This window comes from Oreochromis aureus, linkage group 4, assembly GCF_013358895.1.
Source record: "Oreochromis aureus strain Israel breed Guangdong linkage group 4, ZZ_aureus, whole genome shotgun sequence".
In the NCBI taxonomy this organism is placed as follows: domain Eukaryota; kingdom Metazoa; phylum Chordata; class Actinopteri; order Cichliformes; family Cichlidae; genus Oreochromis; species Oreochromis aureus.
In genome coordinates, this window is record NC_052945.1 from 9,501,032 (window position 1) to 9,517,700 (window position 16,669).

A 16,669-nucleotide genomic window follows, 5' to 3' on the forward strand; every position below is an offset into this window, starting at 1 on the left:
TTTTTTTTTTTTTTTTCTTAAATTTATTTAAAAAGAAACCTCAAACATTCAGAATGATGGTACATGATATATTTGAGGTCATTTACAACTGCTGGGTTCTTAAAAAATAAAACACTGAGTTCTGGCAGCAGCACAGCTTTTAATCAAAAATGTTTTGAAAAATGAAGGCATTTGCAAGATGTGGCAAAGGATAACAGGCTGAACTGTTGAGTTAAAACTATTCGTGTTTCTTTCCCCCCCCCCACGATTAGTTCAATTTCAGGTTCAGCAGTATAATTTCATCATTTAAGGTTAAACGTACTTTTAGCCAACTCAAAGCATACCATGTATTTGTTGGAAAAACTATATTTGGCTGACTTAAGCAAAAATTTGACTAACAAGGGATTGACCATGTTCATCATTGACATACAGCTTTGTTTTTTTAAACATCATCTGTTTAACTCTGAAAACAAAAGACATTTATTTTTATTCTTAACATATAGTTCGTTATTCACACACACATGAGATACAGAAACAAGGGTTTGATGTGGATGGTGTTCAGCTGAAAAAGAGCCAAAGACTTATTTTTTTTCATATTGTAGCAAAAATCTTTTTTATAAAGTGTCCTTTCTTTTGGTTTTATCTTTTGCGTTCACCCTTCTGTGTACGCTTCTTCTCCTTCTCTTTTCTGTCCTGTTTAGCTAGTTTGTCCTTCTCCCGCTGCATCTTGTCCATTTCCTTCTTCTTTTGAGCTTCTTCACGAGCCTGCTCCCGCTTTTGCTTTTGTCTGTTCAGCACCAGCTCCACATTGGTGTTTTTGAACAGGCCTGACACTGAGTAAAGGAGAAGTGGAAGAAAACTAAAATCTGTACAAATCATGGTTATGCATCATTTATCCATTCTTGGGGTTAGACTTGCATGCAATTGTAAAATATCTGCACAAAGGATACTTTTTTCATTTCCAGTGATATTTCCACTTGTTGGCTCTTCTTCTTCAGCTTCAGTGCTTTAGTCAAGGAAAGAACTGACATCTTAAGGGTTATGACTGCACTGGATGAGACAGTTTCCCTCTTTTCCTTTGCATGGTGAAAAATATGGATGATTGCCAAACAGTGACTGCAGACTTACTAGTTTTTCAATCTATAAATCAAGGATATTCCTCTTCGTCTGTTATATTAGCATATTGAGCGAGAAGGGCTTCTTTCCTTTTCTTGGACTCCTCAGACACCTCCTTCTGCTTCACCACAATCTGAGCTTGTTTTTCTATCATACTGGCAATAGCCTGGACCTCTGTTATAGAGAAGGAAGGACAAAATAAAATGTGCTTTTGCTTTTTTATATTTTTTTCCTCTCTCGCTGTCAGTGTGAAGGTTTACTAACAGATGGAGCCATGAGGGCAATCTGTCTCCACACAGCATAACACTTCCTTATGGTTATGTACATAGTCAACATTCTCATTCCAAACTCAAGCCTACATTCTGGTTTCAGCGCTTCTCCATGAAAACTTTCCGCAGTCTTGGGGACTGCTTTTGTTAGTCTTTCCAGGAAATCTCTCCCTTGGATAGAAGTGTCACAATGCACTCTGCTTTAAACTCAAGGCAAATGATCTTCAACTCATAGATGTAATGCTTCTGTAAGTTTAACCAGTATTAAAGACAGCCTAAGTAGCAAGCTGTCTTTTCCCTTTTCAGTCTGGATTTAAATAAACTGATGAATCTGCTGTATTTTGATGAATTTAGTCCTATATGACTATATTCTTGTGTTCTTCGTAGAGAAGATATACAACTTTGATCGCAGACTACAGGCTTATCTGCGATTCCTAGATTTTTTTAAAAGCAGAGTTGAAGGTAATGCCTTAAGCTTTCAAGCCCCTCTTCTGTGGAACTACCTCAGACAGACACCCTCTCTACTTTTTAGAATAGGCTTAAAATGTTGAAAAGGTTGTAGTTAAGGCTGGATCAGGTGACCCTGAACCATCCCTTAGTTATGCTTCAATAAGTTTGGCTTGCTGGGGGGCTTCCCATGATGTACTGAGTGTTTCTTAACTCACCTCTTTTCACCCTGTGTGCTTAAACACCACTATTGCATTTTAATCATTAGTAATTATTAAACGCTGACTCGCTCCCATGCTTTGGCTTTGCTTCCCCTTACTCCCAATGGGTAACTGTGAACATTTTCTCTTTTGGGGGGCGGGGAGTCAGGGACAATAAATATGGTATCGGGAATGAATCAGAGTCATACAGTACCATCGTCAGCATCCTTTTTGGCTGCAGATTTGCTGCAACACTCTTCCCACTGCTTTATGATCTGTTTACAGACATCTTCCACTGTGTTCTCCTCCTGTACACAAATGACAGCGAATTCAAGCAAGTCACACAGAAGTAACAACTCAAATTCTGACCTCACTACATAATACATTTTTTTTTTCAGGAGCAGTGATAAAACAAGAAGTTTAGATACGTTATTTTATCAATATATAACCTGCACTAGGTGATTTACAGTATTTTTTCCTGAGCCGCAAACGTAAAAACGTCTCGGGAAATGTAAAATAGCCTTTATTTGTTACGTGGTGCGCATCATTGCGGCTTAACACCACATCCATCCAAAACCTGGCGATATCTTTATGGGGTTTGGCGAAACACTTTGACCTATATCAATGCTGGATCTTAGCTAAAGAAACGTAATAGCATCTACGGTCGATAATTAGGGCCACATATAGAGGCTGACATCAGCACTGTCACTTGGTAAGCTACCAGGAGACCGACAAGACGGACAGCAACAGACGAGAAAACACAGCCTTGTTGGGAGAGCCGAACATGCGCTTTGAATATTCACCAAAAATGCGGATAAAATTCCTTGAAGCGCATCTTCTTTCTCCTCGTCGGTCTCCTCCTCTTGTAGAATCCCTAAAATATACGCCCCATACACCTCACGATCCACTTCTAACGAGTCCAGTCGATCATTTAGCCAGCTTTCAAACTCCCCGGCGTCTGTCAAGGGCGCAGCCATCTTGGCCCCTTTGGGTCCTACGCTGCAGCTCGGCTGTCCGTTATCATTGCCTGCGGAAAAGAAAAAAGTTTTAAAAGTGTTTGACAATTCAGCATTTCAATACAAAGGACAGAAAAAAGCGCGGCCAAGGTAATGAGTCGTTTTTATTTTGTAACAAACTAATACACAAATGTAGCAGCTGATTGGTTGACTATATGAACTTAAAAAATCAAATTTATCTCTCGCTGTTGCTTTGAAAGAAATGTTGAGGCATTTCGCGTGCCAATTACCATTTTTTTCTTTAATTGTAGCATTTCTGAAACATAAAGAAAATGTTTATGCAGTCATAGAAATGAGTCTTTTTTATTTATAACCTTGTCTCAACATGAATTTAAGCTTTAATATTTATTCACAGCGTGACACTAATAGCATTTTTTGTATTCTTCTGCAATTTCTTCTGTTTTCAGCCACAAGATTGTAGTTAAACTGAGATGAAAGCTGTCGTCGTTTAATATGAGAGAAAATCTGCATCCATTCCTCATACAGGTAGCTTATAGTCTGTATTTTCTAGTCTTTCCTAATTTCTGTGTTTACCTTACCAAATCACCACACGAAGGGTCCCTACTTGACCGCAGTCTACACTTTACCTCCTGCAGAGTAAATCATGCACACAGATTATATTTCAGGGGTGCACCCATAAAGCTAAATTACAACTCGTAGTCTATGAACACAGGTCTTGTAACTGTCCATCTGAATAACATTTTCTGTGATAACTTTATCATGCTGCTTGTTAAATTGATTTAGCAGCCAAAAATTTAATCGGTGCTAAATGCCCAGCATTGGCAGTCGCTTAAGTGCCTTGGGATACTGCCACGAATACCAAAGTTTTTGATTGAAAATTAATGTTTGATTGTTCCGCAGTTTATACAAGTACTTATGCACTCAATCACGCTTTGAGCACGAGGCGTGCCAGTATTAGTCTAATTGAAATGCTGATTTCCAAATAATGAGCTATTCTTTGTAAACTCGGTGGGCAACTGGCAATCAAACACCTCTTGGCAGAAGACAATCGTGATGAAAACATACCAAAAATACTAAAGAACTATTTGTTTCCGCCTTCTAAATTGGGACGAGTCATCTTTGAAGATTAATTTGTGTGATTATAAACCTCTGTGAAGACTATTGCCTCAGTAGCAATGAGGCTAGGAGAAATAATTGACGGAAGTAATTTTCATTACTGTGAAACAGATGTTGCATGATAAAGTTATGCACATTTTTTAAGTATTTACTATTAGCTTTTGTAGTATTTGATTCAGTATATATGTAAATTGAGTCACACACGAAATGCAGACTTTAGTTATTCGATACTATGTCTTGCACTATCCTACTGTATATTACTGTACACTACTATTCTTATTGTATATATTGTATATCTTATATCTTATTCATCTGTTCCTCTGTCTCTCCTGCTGCTTTGAGCATGTACATGACAAAAGAATTTCCCTTGGGATAAATAAAGTTATTCTTATTCTAGTGATGATCGGCGTGTGTGACATTCTGTTTTTGGCCACTGGGTGGAAGTAGAAGACAGATTTGTTTATTTCTTTGTTTATGCTGAAGACGATGGATGAAGATGAATGTAGCTGCATGACAGGCGTTTGAACCTCACTTAGTATGTTTTTCATTTTAAAATCCCAATGTGCATTTGCATCAGAGTTGGTTGTTTAAAATATAGTTGTTTGCAGACCTGTTGAAGAGGAAAATGCCCTGCATGATGTTTCTTCCTCTCCTGTCATCTAACACTGAGAGAACCAACAACACCTTCCAGCTGTTTGAATATAGTAAAAACACAAGTGAATGGTTTGATCCTGCTTCTAGAAAGCATTTTGTGGAAGGGTGGTTATTTGTTACCCTACAACTCCTACTTATTACCCCTTACACACACACACGTGCATAAGCGCGCATTTCCTTTCCCGTTGCTCCTACATAATAGTTTCACACGTCGATGGACTTGCAGTAATGAAGTGTGAAGCTTCTGTGACGCCACAGGGAAGCTACCGTGTGGAACTTTACTCTCTATTTTAGTGCACCACCTTCGGTTCTTTACAGCCCATTGGCTTATGATGGCTTAAACATGTCGTTCACTTTGCACATTGTTGTAGGTAAAATTAAGTATAAGCTTCATCAAACACACTTAACAATTGTGAAGCCAGACAGACAAGTTTTAAATAACACAAGGTACATAACGTGTAGCATACTGAGTTTTTTTACATACATTTAAAGTTGGCAAAGGAAGCAAAATGTATGTCTCTGGATTATCTACCGAGGCTTGAATATTGGGAAAATATGACAAAAATAGTGGGTCTAATTTTTTTCCCTCTCTTCATGTGTTCACATGCTTCAGTTAGCATTTGTTGCTGGGTAAAAATTGTTCAAACTGTGTAAAAGTTTCAGTAAGCACACAAGAAACAAACAAACAGAAAAGCAGTACTTGGAAAAGCTTTTTTTAGAGATGAGATTTTTAAATGTGGAATTAAAATGAGGTTTCCAAAATCTGCCGTTACACTGATCCGTCCTTTAGCAGCAGTTTGTCTTGAATTATTGTATCCAGTACCAAAATGGTAAGGTGTATCAATTTCCTGTATTCCTACTCCCAAAATAGTTCCCTCTTAACAGAGTGGTGTGCAAGTGAGAGGGGAACTGCCATTAAAACAGGCTGGGGTAGTCATATTTCAAGCTGAGGGGCCCAGGGTCGATGCATAATGCCACTGCCTCTCATAGTACTGCGTAGCTTTAGGACGCCTGTCCTATTTATATTGAGGGGCTGTGGATTGATGCGAAATGACGAGGGCCGCGAGGCTGCTGAGTGGGTGGGCATCCACATGCTCTGCTCCACAGGCAATCCTCTACTTCTATGCACACATACATACACGCTCAGAGATGCACACTTGTCTTTGTGTCGCACTGCCACCAGCCTTAGAAAAGCCCTACAGTCTCAATGTGCAATGTCCTCTCTCTGTCAACATATCCTCTATCCCAGCGTTAATGTGACAGAATATAACCAGAGCCCAGAACAACCAGGCGGTGCAGTGCAATGAAAAACAGCATGTGTAACAGGCATGTTTCCTCATCTTCTATAACAGTTTGCTTTCTCATCACATTGTAACTCAACATGTAGCAATATTGAAGGTTTGAGATGCCGCTAATTCTTTTGAATAAGGCTCTTAAGTCTGATTTTGATTATTTATTTATTGTGCACATGGTTGTGGATTCAAATGTACATAATGTGTACTGTTACACTGCAAGAGTATTGGGAATTTATTGAAAATTATTGCAGCACTATATTATTTTGTTTGCTACTTATTGCACAGATAAAGTGAGTGTTAAATTTTCCTGATTTTAGAGTGCACAGTATATCAGTGGTCTGACCTGTGAGAAGTGATGGGTGGGTGGACCAGAGCGAGGCAAGTTACTGGTTCTGTAATTACGCCAATACAACATAATAATTCTACTATTATCACTGTGCTGCATTTGAAATTTTTAATTGGTATGTCTGTTTTTTCCTCCTTTCAATTCACCCAACTCACTGTCACACACATACGCTCTACCCCCTCTTTCACTCATGCTTCTTACCTCCGCTTCTACATGGAGACTTTGACAGGCAGTTTCTCAGGTTAGTAGAGAAGTAGTTTGCAAAGTCTGTGAGAAAGTGGGGGAAATTTGTTAGCATTATAGCAACCAATTACCAGTCATGTTTTACGACCAGAAGCCTTAGCTGTCCATCCATTATCACTATTATTTAACATTGCTGATTGCATATTTTTTCATGGGTATTAAATGCCACGTTCTTACATGGTAGCCATCCCATCCATTTAAGTAGTAGTTTGACTATTTGGGGTAAGAAAATGCTTTTTGCTGTATAGCAAAATGATATAAGATGTATTAACTCTCGCATGCCTTTATAGTAAGTTCAAGGCTTCAACAACAGCTGGTAAGCATCGCATACACTATTTAAAACAAGGGAAATGGCTAGTCAGTCACTGCCTAAACTCTGCCTATCAGGAAGGTTTTAAAAAAAATCATAGTGAAAAAGCTACAGATTGTATTTTTAGTATGACAAGTCTTCTTCCTAACGTACTGTCAAGTAGTAAGTTTATTTCTAAAGTGCTGAACTATTCCTTTAAAAGGTGTCCATTAAAAAATGGGTTTTTTTTGTCCTCCTACAGAGAACAACAGCTGTGCTCAGCTTGAATTCACGTCGTTTACGATGTTCGGAAGTGATTTTTTCCAGAGGAAAAAAAGGATCATGAGCTATCAAATCTTCTGACATTACTTCCACAGTAATCCACCTCTCTGTTGTCTATCCCATATGTCTTCATAAGAGTCAAAGTTTCCCCAAAATGTAGTGTTAATACATTGCCTCTCTTTGCTTAACCCCTAACAGCGTGCGTACCAGAGCCACAAATGGAGGCATATTTGTTAATAGCGTTGTGTGTTCATTAGCCCAGCGGCAGATTATTTTCTTCATTAGTTAATAAATTATTTGTTAAACAAAATGACAGAACAAATGGTATGAATTCAACAAAATACATGAACACGTCAAGTTTCAGCAGTCTAAACTTCTAAAGATATTTGGTTATTAGGTGAGACAAAAAATTGTCTCATTCAAGGTTCAGTCTAACATATTTGGCATTTTTGATCAAAGCCCTAACTTGCTTACCAATGTTGTTAAAAAAGTAAGCAGGATTAACTGATTTACATCTTCAGATTACATTGATAATACTGATGCACCATGTGTGCCTTTTTACAGGTGGTGCAGTATAGTGGTACCCAGCCACCAAAGAGTAACAAAATAAATATTTTTGCTATTTCTACCATTTACTTTGTGACTTTATACAGCTGGTAAATGAGAGTAGATTTAAAAACTTGATATTCATCTCTCTAATGCATTGGAATACTTGTATACAGCTGCATAAAGTAGTCAAGCAAAGTGCAAGTACCTGCCTCAGTTCCACTGCCCTCTGTTATAGTGTGAAGTCATATTAATTAACAAGTTTTAAGGCAAAGTTGCGATGTTTGAGTATGCAATATAAAGTTACCAGATTTGAGCTGCGTTCTTACCTCTAATGGAATAAGTCATTAAATTAAAGATGTTCTGTTTGACTTGTTTAATGATCTTTTGGGTCTCTTGGAATTTATATGCTACATAGCAGTGAAGCACACTGGTTCATCATTTGTAGGAGCCCTGTGACTGTGAGTGTCTTCGGAGAAGAAAAATTAACTTGGAATAATAGCTGAGGGAATAATCTGGTTATGTGTAATGAGGACTCTTATTAGTAGTTATGCGCCTATCAGGAGTGTGGTGGAGGTGGACTTCCCTCATCTCCCTCTCTAGAGGCATGGCGCTTTCACTCCGCTCATCTAGCTTTTTAGTGTGAATTGTGGGCAATTAAAACCCCACCATGTAAGTGTGGAAAAAAGGTAATGAATATGGAACACTATCTCAGAGAGGTCCGCGGAGACTGCTCGTCGAGTTCTGAGGTTTCCTTTCTCCAAATCATTGGGAAGCACAAAGACCATTTGACAGTGTTTTTTTTTTCCTTCTTCTTCTGTCCCTGGCTTGGTGTGCATGTGACTCCCCAAATGACAGCCCAGAGGTTTTAAAAATGCGAAGCCCATCCTTTAGGCTGGTGAACTTGCGTGACCTCTGGCAGCGAGGAGAAACTTTTTGTCGTAGGTTTGGCGACCTGCCTGCCTGACCGTGCCAGCGCTCGCCGCTTCTGAGCAGAACACGGGAGTGATGGGAAGGGGGCTGAGTGGATGTGTCTAGACAGCCAAGTGGAGGAGGGCAAATATTTAGCCATGCCACTTGGGGAGGAGATCCAGGCCTCCTCTCCACACTAAGGCATGCCTCTTAGACACCGAATAAGGCCATGTCTCCGTCCTGCTCCCTACGCTGCTTCGCACTCTGTATTCAGGGTCACGGATCTCATTTCTTGGATAATATTTCAAGCTGGCCACAGATGGGGAATTAAATTGAAGACTTGAGTTGGTATGGTGCATAAAGGATAGATTTTGGTGGCTTTGCTGAGCTGATATGAAAAGGAATTGGATACAGTAGATTTAGCTGTACTGAGGCTGGCTTTAAGGCTCTTTGTAAATTAATGCATTAAACGTTGACTGAGTTGTGAGCATCCTGAAAGCAGAACAACCCCCTAAGTCATCAGTTATTATCCGCTGTGACACATGAGTCACCTCATTTTAAACCGACTTGTTATTTTGCTGTTGATAGTTGAATGTAATACTTACCCTCTCATTTACAAAACAGAGCCAGCAGAGCCAGCATGGTATTTGACAGCACTGCAGGCTTTTACGTGCAAGCTCCAGTACCTTCCTAAATTCACTTCTGATACAAGGAAAATTCCATGCATTTTTTCTCCCCGTCTATACCACATTTGAATAAGCCTGTAATCAGAAAAATTGCTGTCAGATGACTACCTAACAAGGCTTCTCACACCAGGGTAAATATTGATTCAAGCGAAACAGCACGTGACAGTTTATGGTAATGGCACGGTGCCACACTGACAACAATACACATCATCCTGTCACTATTCTGGCAGGATTTTGACACTGAGGGGAGAGTAAAAGTTAGAGAGATGGAGAGCAGATCGACGAGGCTTATGCTCAGTTGCTCGTGGTGAATTTAGGTGAGTGCTGCAGACTGGCGTTTGTGTCGCGTTTGCTGATGGGCTGAGTAAACCCTGCTCTACTGGTAGCCGTCACTCACCCACACATCAGACAGTGCGGTGCAGTCTCATGCCACCTGTGTTCTCACAGTGTCTTTATGATGATCTGTCTCTCTGGCCTCTCAGTCTTCATCTGGTCCCTCTGCTTAGAGCCAGCAAGAAGAGCTTTTTTGTTCTGATGGGAGAGAGCTTAACACACACTCGTGCATGTTGAATAGGAAATCCATCAGAGTTTCTCCTCTAACTATCAGTAGCCATCATGCAGTGCTGAAATGATTAGTTGGTTGATCAATATTCCAATCAGCAGAAAATGTTCTGTGGCAGTTTAATAGATTAATCATTAAAGTCATTTATCCAATAAAAGTTGCAGACATTTGTTTCTTAGAAGCGATCATTTGCTTTGCTCTGTCATTTTATTGCAAATTGAATGTCTTTGGAATTTTGATTGATCGCTGGTGGGATTTTCTAGTATGGATTAAATGATTATACTGACAAATCAGGAAATATGTGTTTTTCTCAATTTTGTCAAATTCTTCAAGGGACAGTGCTCACAAATCACTGCATAAAACAGTTTAGTTCAAGCCAGATAAATTCAGCCACCACTCACAACCGCAGACTTTACTGCAGATAAAAAAGGCAGAGCGCCACTGCATTCGTAACAAGTTTAACTGATGCAGTACTTTAAATTTACCTTATAATTCTCCACATAGATATAATAAGTACACTGTGAGAGATTTCAAATTGACACTAAAATGTGCAGAAAGAAAAATGGCTCCAAACGTACATCCAGCCAAATTAGGGCTTTAATGATCACAAAACTCATGGTGGGACCGGAAAATTACATTCATTTCCCCCTCTCTCTGCACACTACAGCACATTTGTAAATTTCCAGTATGTTACCCATGCAGGCTTAATCTCGTAAACACTACATACATATTTGAAACTCCCACCTCTCTGAGTTAATGAAAGCATTTGTGTCACTTTAATGTAAAGGCTTGTAGGGCTTGCCCATCTGTTTGCAGTTGTGCTGTTACAGTGTGTGTCATCAGAGTCTACAACTCTACAAATTATAGCTTATTAGCACCAATACTAGCAGTGACAACATTTATCAAGGAAAACATCTTCTATTCTCCCTAATTGTCCCCTCTAGGGCCCGCTGTTATGTGGACCGGTATCGACGGGCAGGCGCTCATTAGGACATCACACTTGAGCTGATGAACAGTGATTTAAGGGGACATGTCCATCCTGATTGGTTAATTTGATGTGAATAGAATGACACCACATCTGGAGCCGATGAGGTATTTATAGTCTGGGTGAGGATATCGAAACACACACCCTTAGTTTGTGCGCTTGTGTTCGTGATCTCTTATAGAGCGGTGCCCACAGGGGTTGCCAGCGCAGCCGAGGCGGGAAGGAATATGAATAGCTGGCAGGGAACAGGGTGCCAGAGGTGGAAAGGGCAGGGAAGTTTATGTGTCAAAAAACAAGAGCGAGTAACTGATATTCAAGTGTATCTGTCAGTCTCTCCTAGCTTATGAGAGTGAGTGACAAAGGGCACAGGTCGGCCTGCTCTGTCTGAGGGGTTTTTTTGTTTTCTTTGTTTCTCCTCAACAATGGGCTCTTGTCTGATATAGATATGCTTCCTGTCTGTCAGTTTTACTCGCTGATATTTTGTCACTTTTGCTGCGTGAAGTGAGACTGTGGACCTTTACATGAATGCCTGTGTGTGTTTCTGTCCTCAGATTGTGATCTCCAGTCAGGTAGAATTGTCCCCGCTGCTGCCCTAGGTTCACAGTGATACCTCCCTCCTGCCACCTTCCACTTTACACAGCTAACATCCTCAGGGAGTGACAGATAGAAATCAGAATCTAAGCCCAGCGCTCAGCAGCTCAGTACCTGCTCAGTGTCTGCTCCCAAATGCTGTGATCTTTTAAAAGGGCTTTGCCTCTTAAGTCTGAGAAGTCTCCTAGTCTAGATTTCTTTTTCTTGGGTTCCCCGTACGATCCGCCGCTATAGGATTGTGCATTAAATTCATTTGCTTTAACTATCCACAGTCTTGTTGCTTTCACTATTTCACCAGGAGCTTGCTTACCATGATTTGTCACATTAAGGACCATACAGGCAAGCCATGTCTTTCCCCAATTTGTTCCGGTGATCAAACCTAACTTTTCTTTCCTGCCAGTTAAAGAGCTTTGATGTCTATCTGTGGAATGGGTAAGGATGGAAATGCAGCTTGCTTCTGCTGCCTCTTGGCTACCGAAGGCCAGACTTGTGCTCGCATAAGATAATCAGCACTTCTCACACAAACAAGATAAAAAAAAAAAAAAAGTGAGAGAAGGATTTACTCCCATCCTGCCTATCAGGCACCCACTGAAGACAGGGGAATTATTTTGGCAGCAACACTAATGTGGTGACGGTTGTTGTTTCCTAAACTGATTTCCTTAATCCTCCACTTGTTCCACACTTTGTAAACATTGGGGCTTGATTTTGTAATCTGGGAGGTCCCATTGACGCACAGACACACATGCAAACACACACCCAACAACTTGTCCCCCTAACCCCCTCCTCGTCAGCCTCTGCCCTAATTAGTCAGAATTAAGACGAATGCCTGGGCCTCACACGATCAATTGGTATCGAGCGGACCTTCGCTCGCCCCTGCCTGGGGGCCTCTCTTGGCCGGCAGATCATTTATATCAATCGCTTTTGTTTTTCTTTCCTTCCCTCTTTCCATTCTTCCTTCCACCAAATGCAAGATTCAGTCTATTGGTTGGCATGCAGAATGGACGGCGGGAAAAATGGCCTACCTGCTGCCGTGTTAACTGCTACAATTGCATTTATGTCACAGCCACGTTTTCTTCCAAAATATTCAGGGTCACATAAACCTGTCACATTAATATCTGTGTTATCTAACCGTTATCAGGTGTTTGAGTGTTTTCTCACCTCCTTTTCGTCTTTCACTGACCTTTTTTTGTTCTGTTTTGTTTTTGCTTTGCACCCCTATGTTCCCTCTCTATTGTTCCTGTTTCTTCTGAAAAGGTGGGTCACTTTAATAGTTTCATTTTTATGTTTTCTTTTGTAACCTGCCTCTTTTTGTCTTATCTTAATAATCCAAGTATTTCTTCTTCTCCAAAACTTGGAGACAACACCAGAAGAATTTTTGTGTTGCATTATTCTTGGGTTTACAGGCACGACACCTTAGGGAAATTTATTTATAGGCCAAATTAAATAGGGGAAAAAGAAAGGGTACAAAAGCGCACTTTTATTACCTCCTTTCTCCAAGGTTAATGGTACAGTAGTCAACTGCCACTTACAATAGATATAGATCCAGTTTGTCCTCTGTGTGTATCTCCATGGGTCACTGAGTGTGTACTTCAGTGTACTATATGTTAGTAGTACCTGAGGGTGTTAGAAACTGAGTGATTTTGCCCTGGAAGCAAGTTTAAACCTCTCAGGTCAAATGCCTTTTCATGTAGCATGCTTTGTGTGCATGCCTGGTGCATTTGTGATGTTGCAGAGAGCAGCGATGGCCTTCATCCACGTATGTGGTGCCAAGCTTGGATGGCGCGCAGCAACACTTCAGCCTTCAATGATTTGGAAACTGGCTCCATGATTAGGATTCTCCATTCTGTACACCAGAATGTAGCAGTATGCCTTTGGTGGGATTTATTTGGAGTTCACTTCAGAGAAACCTTGGGTAAATGTCTTAAGATAAATGTTTAAGCTAAGATATACTTTAGGCTGCAGTTAAAGTTTGATAGTGTCAGATGAACTCTATATACCTGTGTTAGATCCCAGTTACTCCTGTACAGGAAGTCTGGACCAGCTCTCTGTGTAAAGAGGCTCTGCTTCTAAATAGTATTACCTTCATGCGATTGCCAGAAACATATTTAAGCCAGCAGGGAGACATGCGTTGCTCTAACCATCTATGTCCAGAATCTTACCCAGCTTCCTCTGTGATACATTTAACTGAGCAGCCCTATTAGTTAAATACAATTACCAGCCACACCCGTTAACAGTCGCTCTCCCCTTAATGATCTGTGTACTTGGTGAAATTGCTAGGTATTTACTTCAGTGGCCAGGAAAATAGGCCTCGAGGATCTGTTAATTTTGTGGGCTAGAACAACCCATAACATTACCATTAAAAAGATGCAAAGGGAGTGTGCACATTTGAGACTTTAAATGCAGATAATATATTTAAGCATTTTAGCCTTTGCATAGCATGCATATAAATCACAGTACAAAATAAACTTTAAAAGCCAGTTTGCATTGATCACTTTACATATCACTAGAGCTAATCATAAAAGCTACTGCAAAAACTACCACTCATCTTGGAAGGAGTGAGAAGATTAAAAACTATTGCCTGGCCAGTAACAACCTTCCATGTCTGAATCTGATGAGGAAGTAGCAACTCTGTCCAAAGTCCCCCAGTTCCCCCCAAGTCCAAGAGTGAGCAGGAGGAAAGTTCTTGTAAATCCAATTCTGAAATCACAGTTGTTTGGTCACTGATAATCCTTCAGTACTCTTCATTTTATAATTCAATTACGAATCTTTAGAATAATTACTTCTTCTAGATTATCTGCTCATGCCAAGGTGCAGAGGATTAACAGGTTGTTATTACAGAAATATCACTTTTTATCCCCTCTCGCCACTCCTGATATTACTCTTAATGCACTGATGATGTCTATAGATGGTGACCCCCTTACTTCCTATTCATAACCTCATTACAGTTCTCCCATTCAGAGTTACAGTGCAGAATCATTACGTTTACTCTTTTTATTACATCTTTTTATCCTGAATAATGTATTTCAAACCTCCTTGACAGGGTCCATTTGTGTGTATTTAATGGATTATGTATGTTATGTTTAAAGGTGATGAGTGAATGTTTTTATTTTGGCACTCTAAAGTCCCGGCTTTCCTGGCACAAAGACATCTCGTCTATTTTCCACATACTCTGTTGTTTTGTTTATTTCTTCGCCACCTTCTGTTTAGAGAAGAAGGTGACGGTTTTAAACTCTGCCTTTCTCGTCCATTAGGTACTGCTGGACAGCTATCATCTGTACAAACAGATGCTCTATATTTCTGCCTTGAACTCAGGGTCATGGAGGATATAAAAGAGGAGGAAAAACCTAGAGATGGAGGAGGGGAGTTACTCTATACTGTCTTTGTGGATTAATGGGAGGAAAAGTGGGACTATTAATCCTCCTTTCCCATTCTGTGGTGTGGAGTATAGAATTTGATGGAGACAAAGTGCTATGTAAATATTAACCAGTGTATCCTTTCACAATTTTGCCCATACATTTTCTGCTTATTATCAGATCCTTAATGAGTCACAGAGGAGAGACACACTCAAGCTCGCCGTGTGTGTGCGTGTGCTTGATTGGGCGGGATGGTTGGCAACCACTTCTCCATTTCTGCTTAATTTGCCATTGTGAACACTATTGAGTTAAGTGCCCTAACTTTGTTTTGCTCCCCAGCTCCCTGCTGCGCTAGCATTACTCCACTTGGGCTATAAGCAATCAGAGAAAAAGATACAGGAATTTAAGGGAACAGGGACTGCAGTATCGCGTTTTAACTGAGGAGCATACCAATTAATGCTGATAAAGAAGAAGGTACAAGGAGATTAATATCTGGACCCATGGTAAGTGTACCGTGCTGACAGGTGGTCCCTATTAGGCCTTCTGAACTGGGGAATCAACTCTGGCTAGTCTGAACTTCTGCTACCTTTACTAGCTGTATGGTTGTTGTAAATGGCACAGACAGTAGCAATGATGTGGCAGGGAAGACATTATGGAAGAGTAGAGATTGCTTTGGTGAAATTTATCCTCCATGTGACCCCTAAATGAAATCAATGAAATTGATTAATTCTTCCACAAAGCTTACCCTTCAAGAGAAGCATACACTGGCAAGAGCTGGCACTTCAACCTTTTCATCCAGTGCATTAAATGATCACAAGCCACCTGCAGCAGAAAGAAAAATCTGAAAAACAGCTAAATTATATGTTCGCATTTTTGATATGCTGTTTGGCTGCTCATGAAAACAAACTTGATTAGAACCACAAAGGAGTTAATTATATTCTGACCTTCAAGACCTCACACACCCAAAAAAATATTTTTGCACAAAATATTGACTTTAATTTATTAGTCTACATTTAAATTTGACATATTTTATATAAATAAATAAAATCAAAATTATTAAATTGAATGGAATCTGGTCAATTTAAATGTACTTGAGTCATATACATTCAGTTTATGCCTAGTATTTTTTACATAATTATGAATTATTTGAATGAATAATCCTTTGATTTTACATCTTTCAGCACAAGTCAAAATAAGTGCTGAAGTATAAAAATGAATGGTTAATCTGTGACCCCCTTTTGCCTTCATAACTGCCTTAATTCTTCATGATACGAGTTGAACAAGATGCTGGAAACAAGATTTTGTTCCATATTCACAGTTGGTGCAGATTTGTCAGCTGCACATCCATGGTGCAAATCTCCTATTACATCCCAAAGTTGCTCTGTTAGATTGCGATGTAGTGACTGTGGAAGTCATTTGAGCACAGTCAGTACATTGCCATCTTCAAGGAACCAGTTGGAGAAGGTCTCAGCTTTGTTACATGCTGCTAGAAGCAGCTATCATAAGATGGCCACACTGTGGGCAGTGAATAACTGGGATCTAACGATGGTCACCAAATATACTCAGGCTGTGGCGTTCAATGTTCAGCTGGTACTAAGGGGCTAAAAGTGTGCCAAAAAATATCCCCCACATCATTAAACCACCATCACCTTGAACTGTTGATTGGATCCATGCTTATTTATACCAAATTCTGGTTGTACCATCTGAATGTCACACCCCGTATCGATACTCATCAGACCAGACAACATTTTCCCAGTCTTAAATATTCCAATGTTGGTGGGCCCATGCAAAGTGTAGCCTCAGTTTCAGTAAACTGTAGCC

General features: G+C 40.0%; 1 protein-coding gene across 2 annotated transcripts; it reads right to left on the reverse strand.

Moving 5' to 3' along the window:
- Positions 1–119: 119 nt before the first annotated feature.
- ccdc43 (coiled-coil domain containing 43) lies at positions 120–15,624 on the reverse strand. 2 transcript variants are annotated; one of them, XM_039611504.1, is made up of 7 exons: positions 15,594–15,624; positions 6,601–6,666; positions 2,815–3,038; positions 2,226–2,319; positions 1,137–1,269; positions 930–982; positions 120–806 (listed from the first exon to the last, which is right to left on the reverse strand). In XM_039611504.1, the coding sequence occupies exons 1-7, from the start codon at positions 15,607–15,609 to the stop codon at positions 619–621; spliced, it is 774 nt and encodes a 257-aa protein (XP_039467438.1). In that variant the 5' UTR covers positions 15,610–15,624; the 3' UTR covers positions 120–618. The 2 variants fall into 2 exon arrangements, with proteins under 2 accessions (XP_039467438.1, XP_031585826.1); XM_031729966.2 differs by lacking the exons at positions 6,601–6,666; positions 15,594–15,624 and adding an exon at positions 3,567–3,596.
- Positions 15,625–16,669: the final 1,045 nt, after the last annotated feature.

Coding starts and splice junctions, on each gene's coding strand:
- ccdc43 (XM_039611504.1), bottom strand. Junction 2,320..2,814: donor GAATTTTATCCGCATTTTTG/GTGAATATTCAA, acceptor ATTTGTGTACAG/GAGGAGAACACAGTGGAAGA. Junction 1,270..2,225: donor CAAAAAGGATGCTGACGATG/GTACTGTATGAC, acceptor TCTCTATAACAG/AGGTCCAGGCTATTGCCAGT.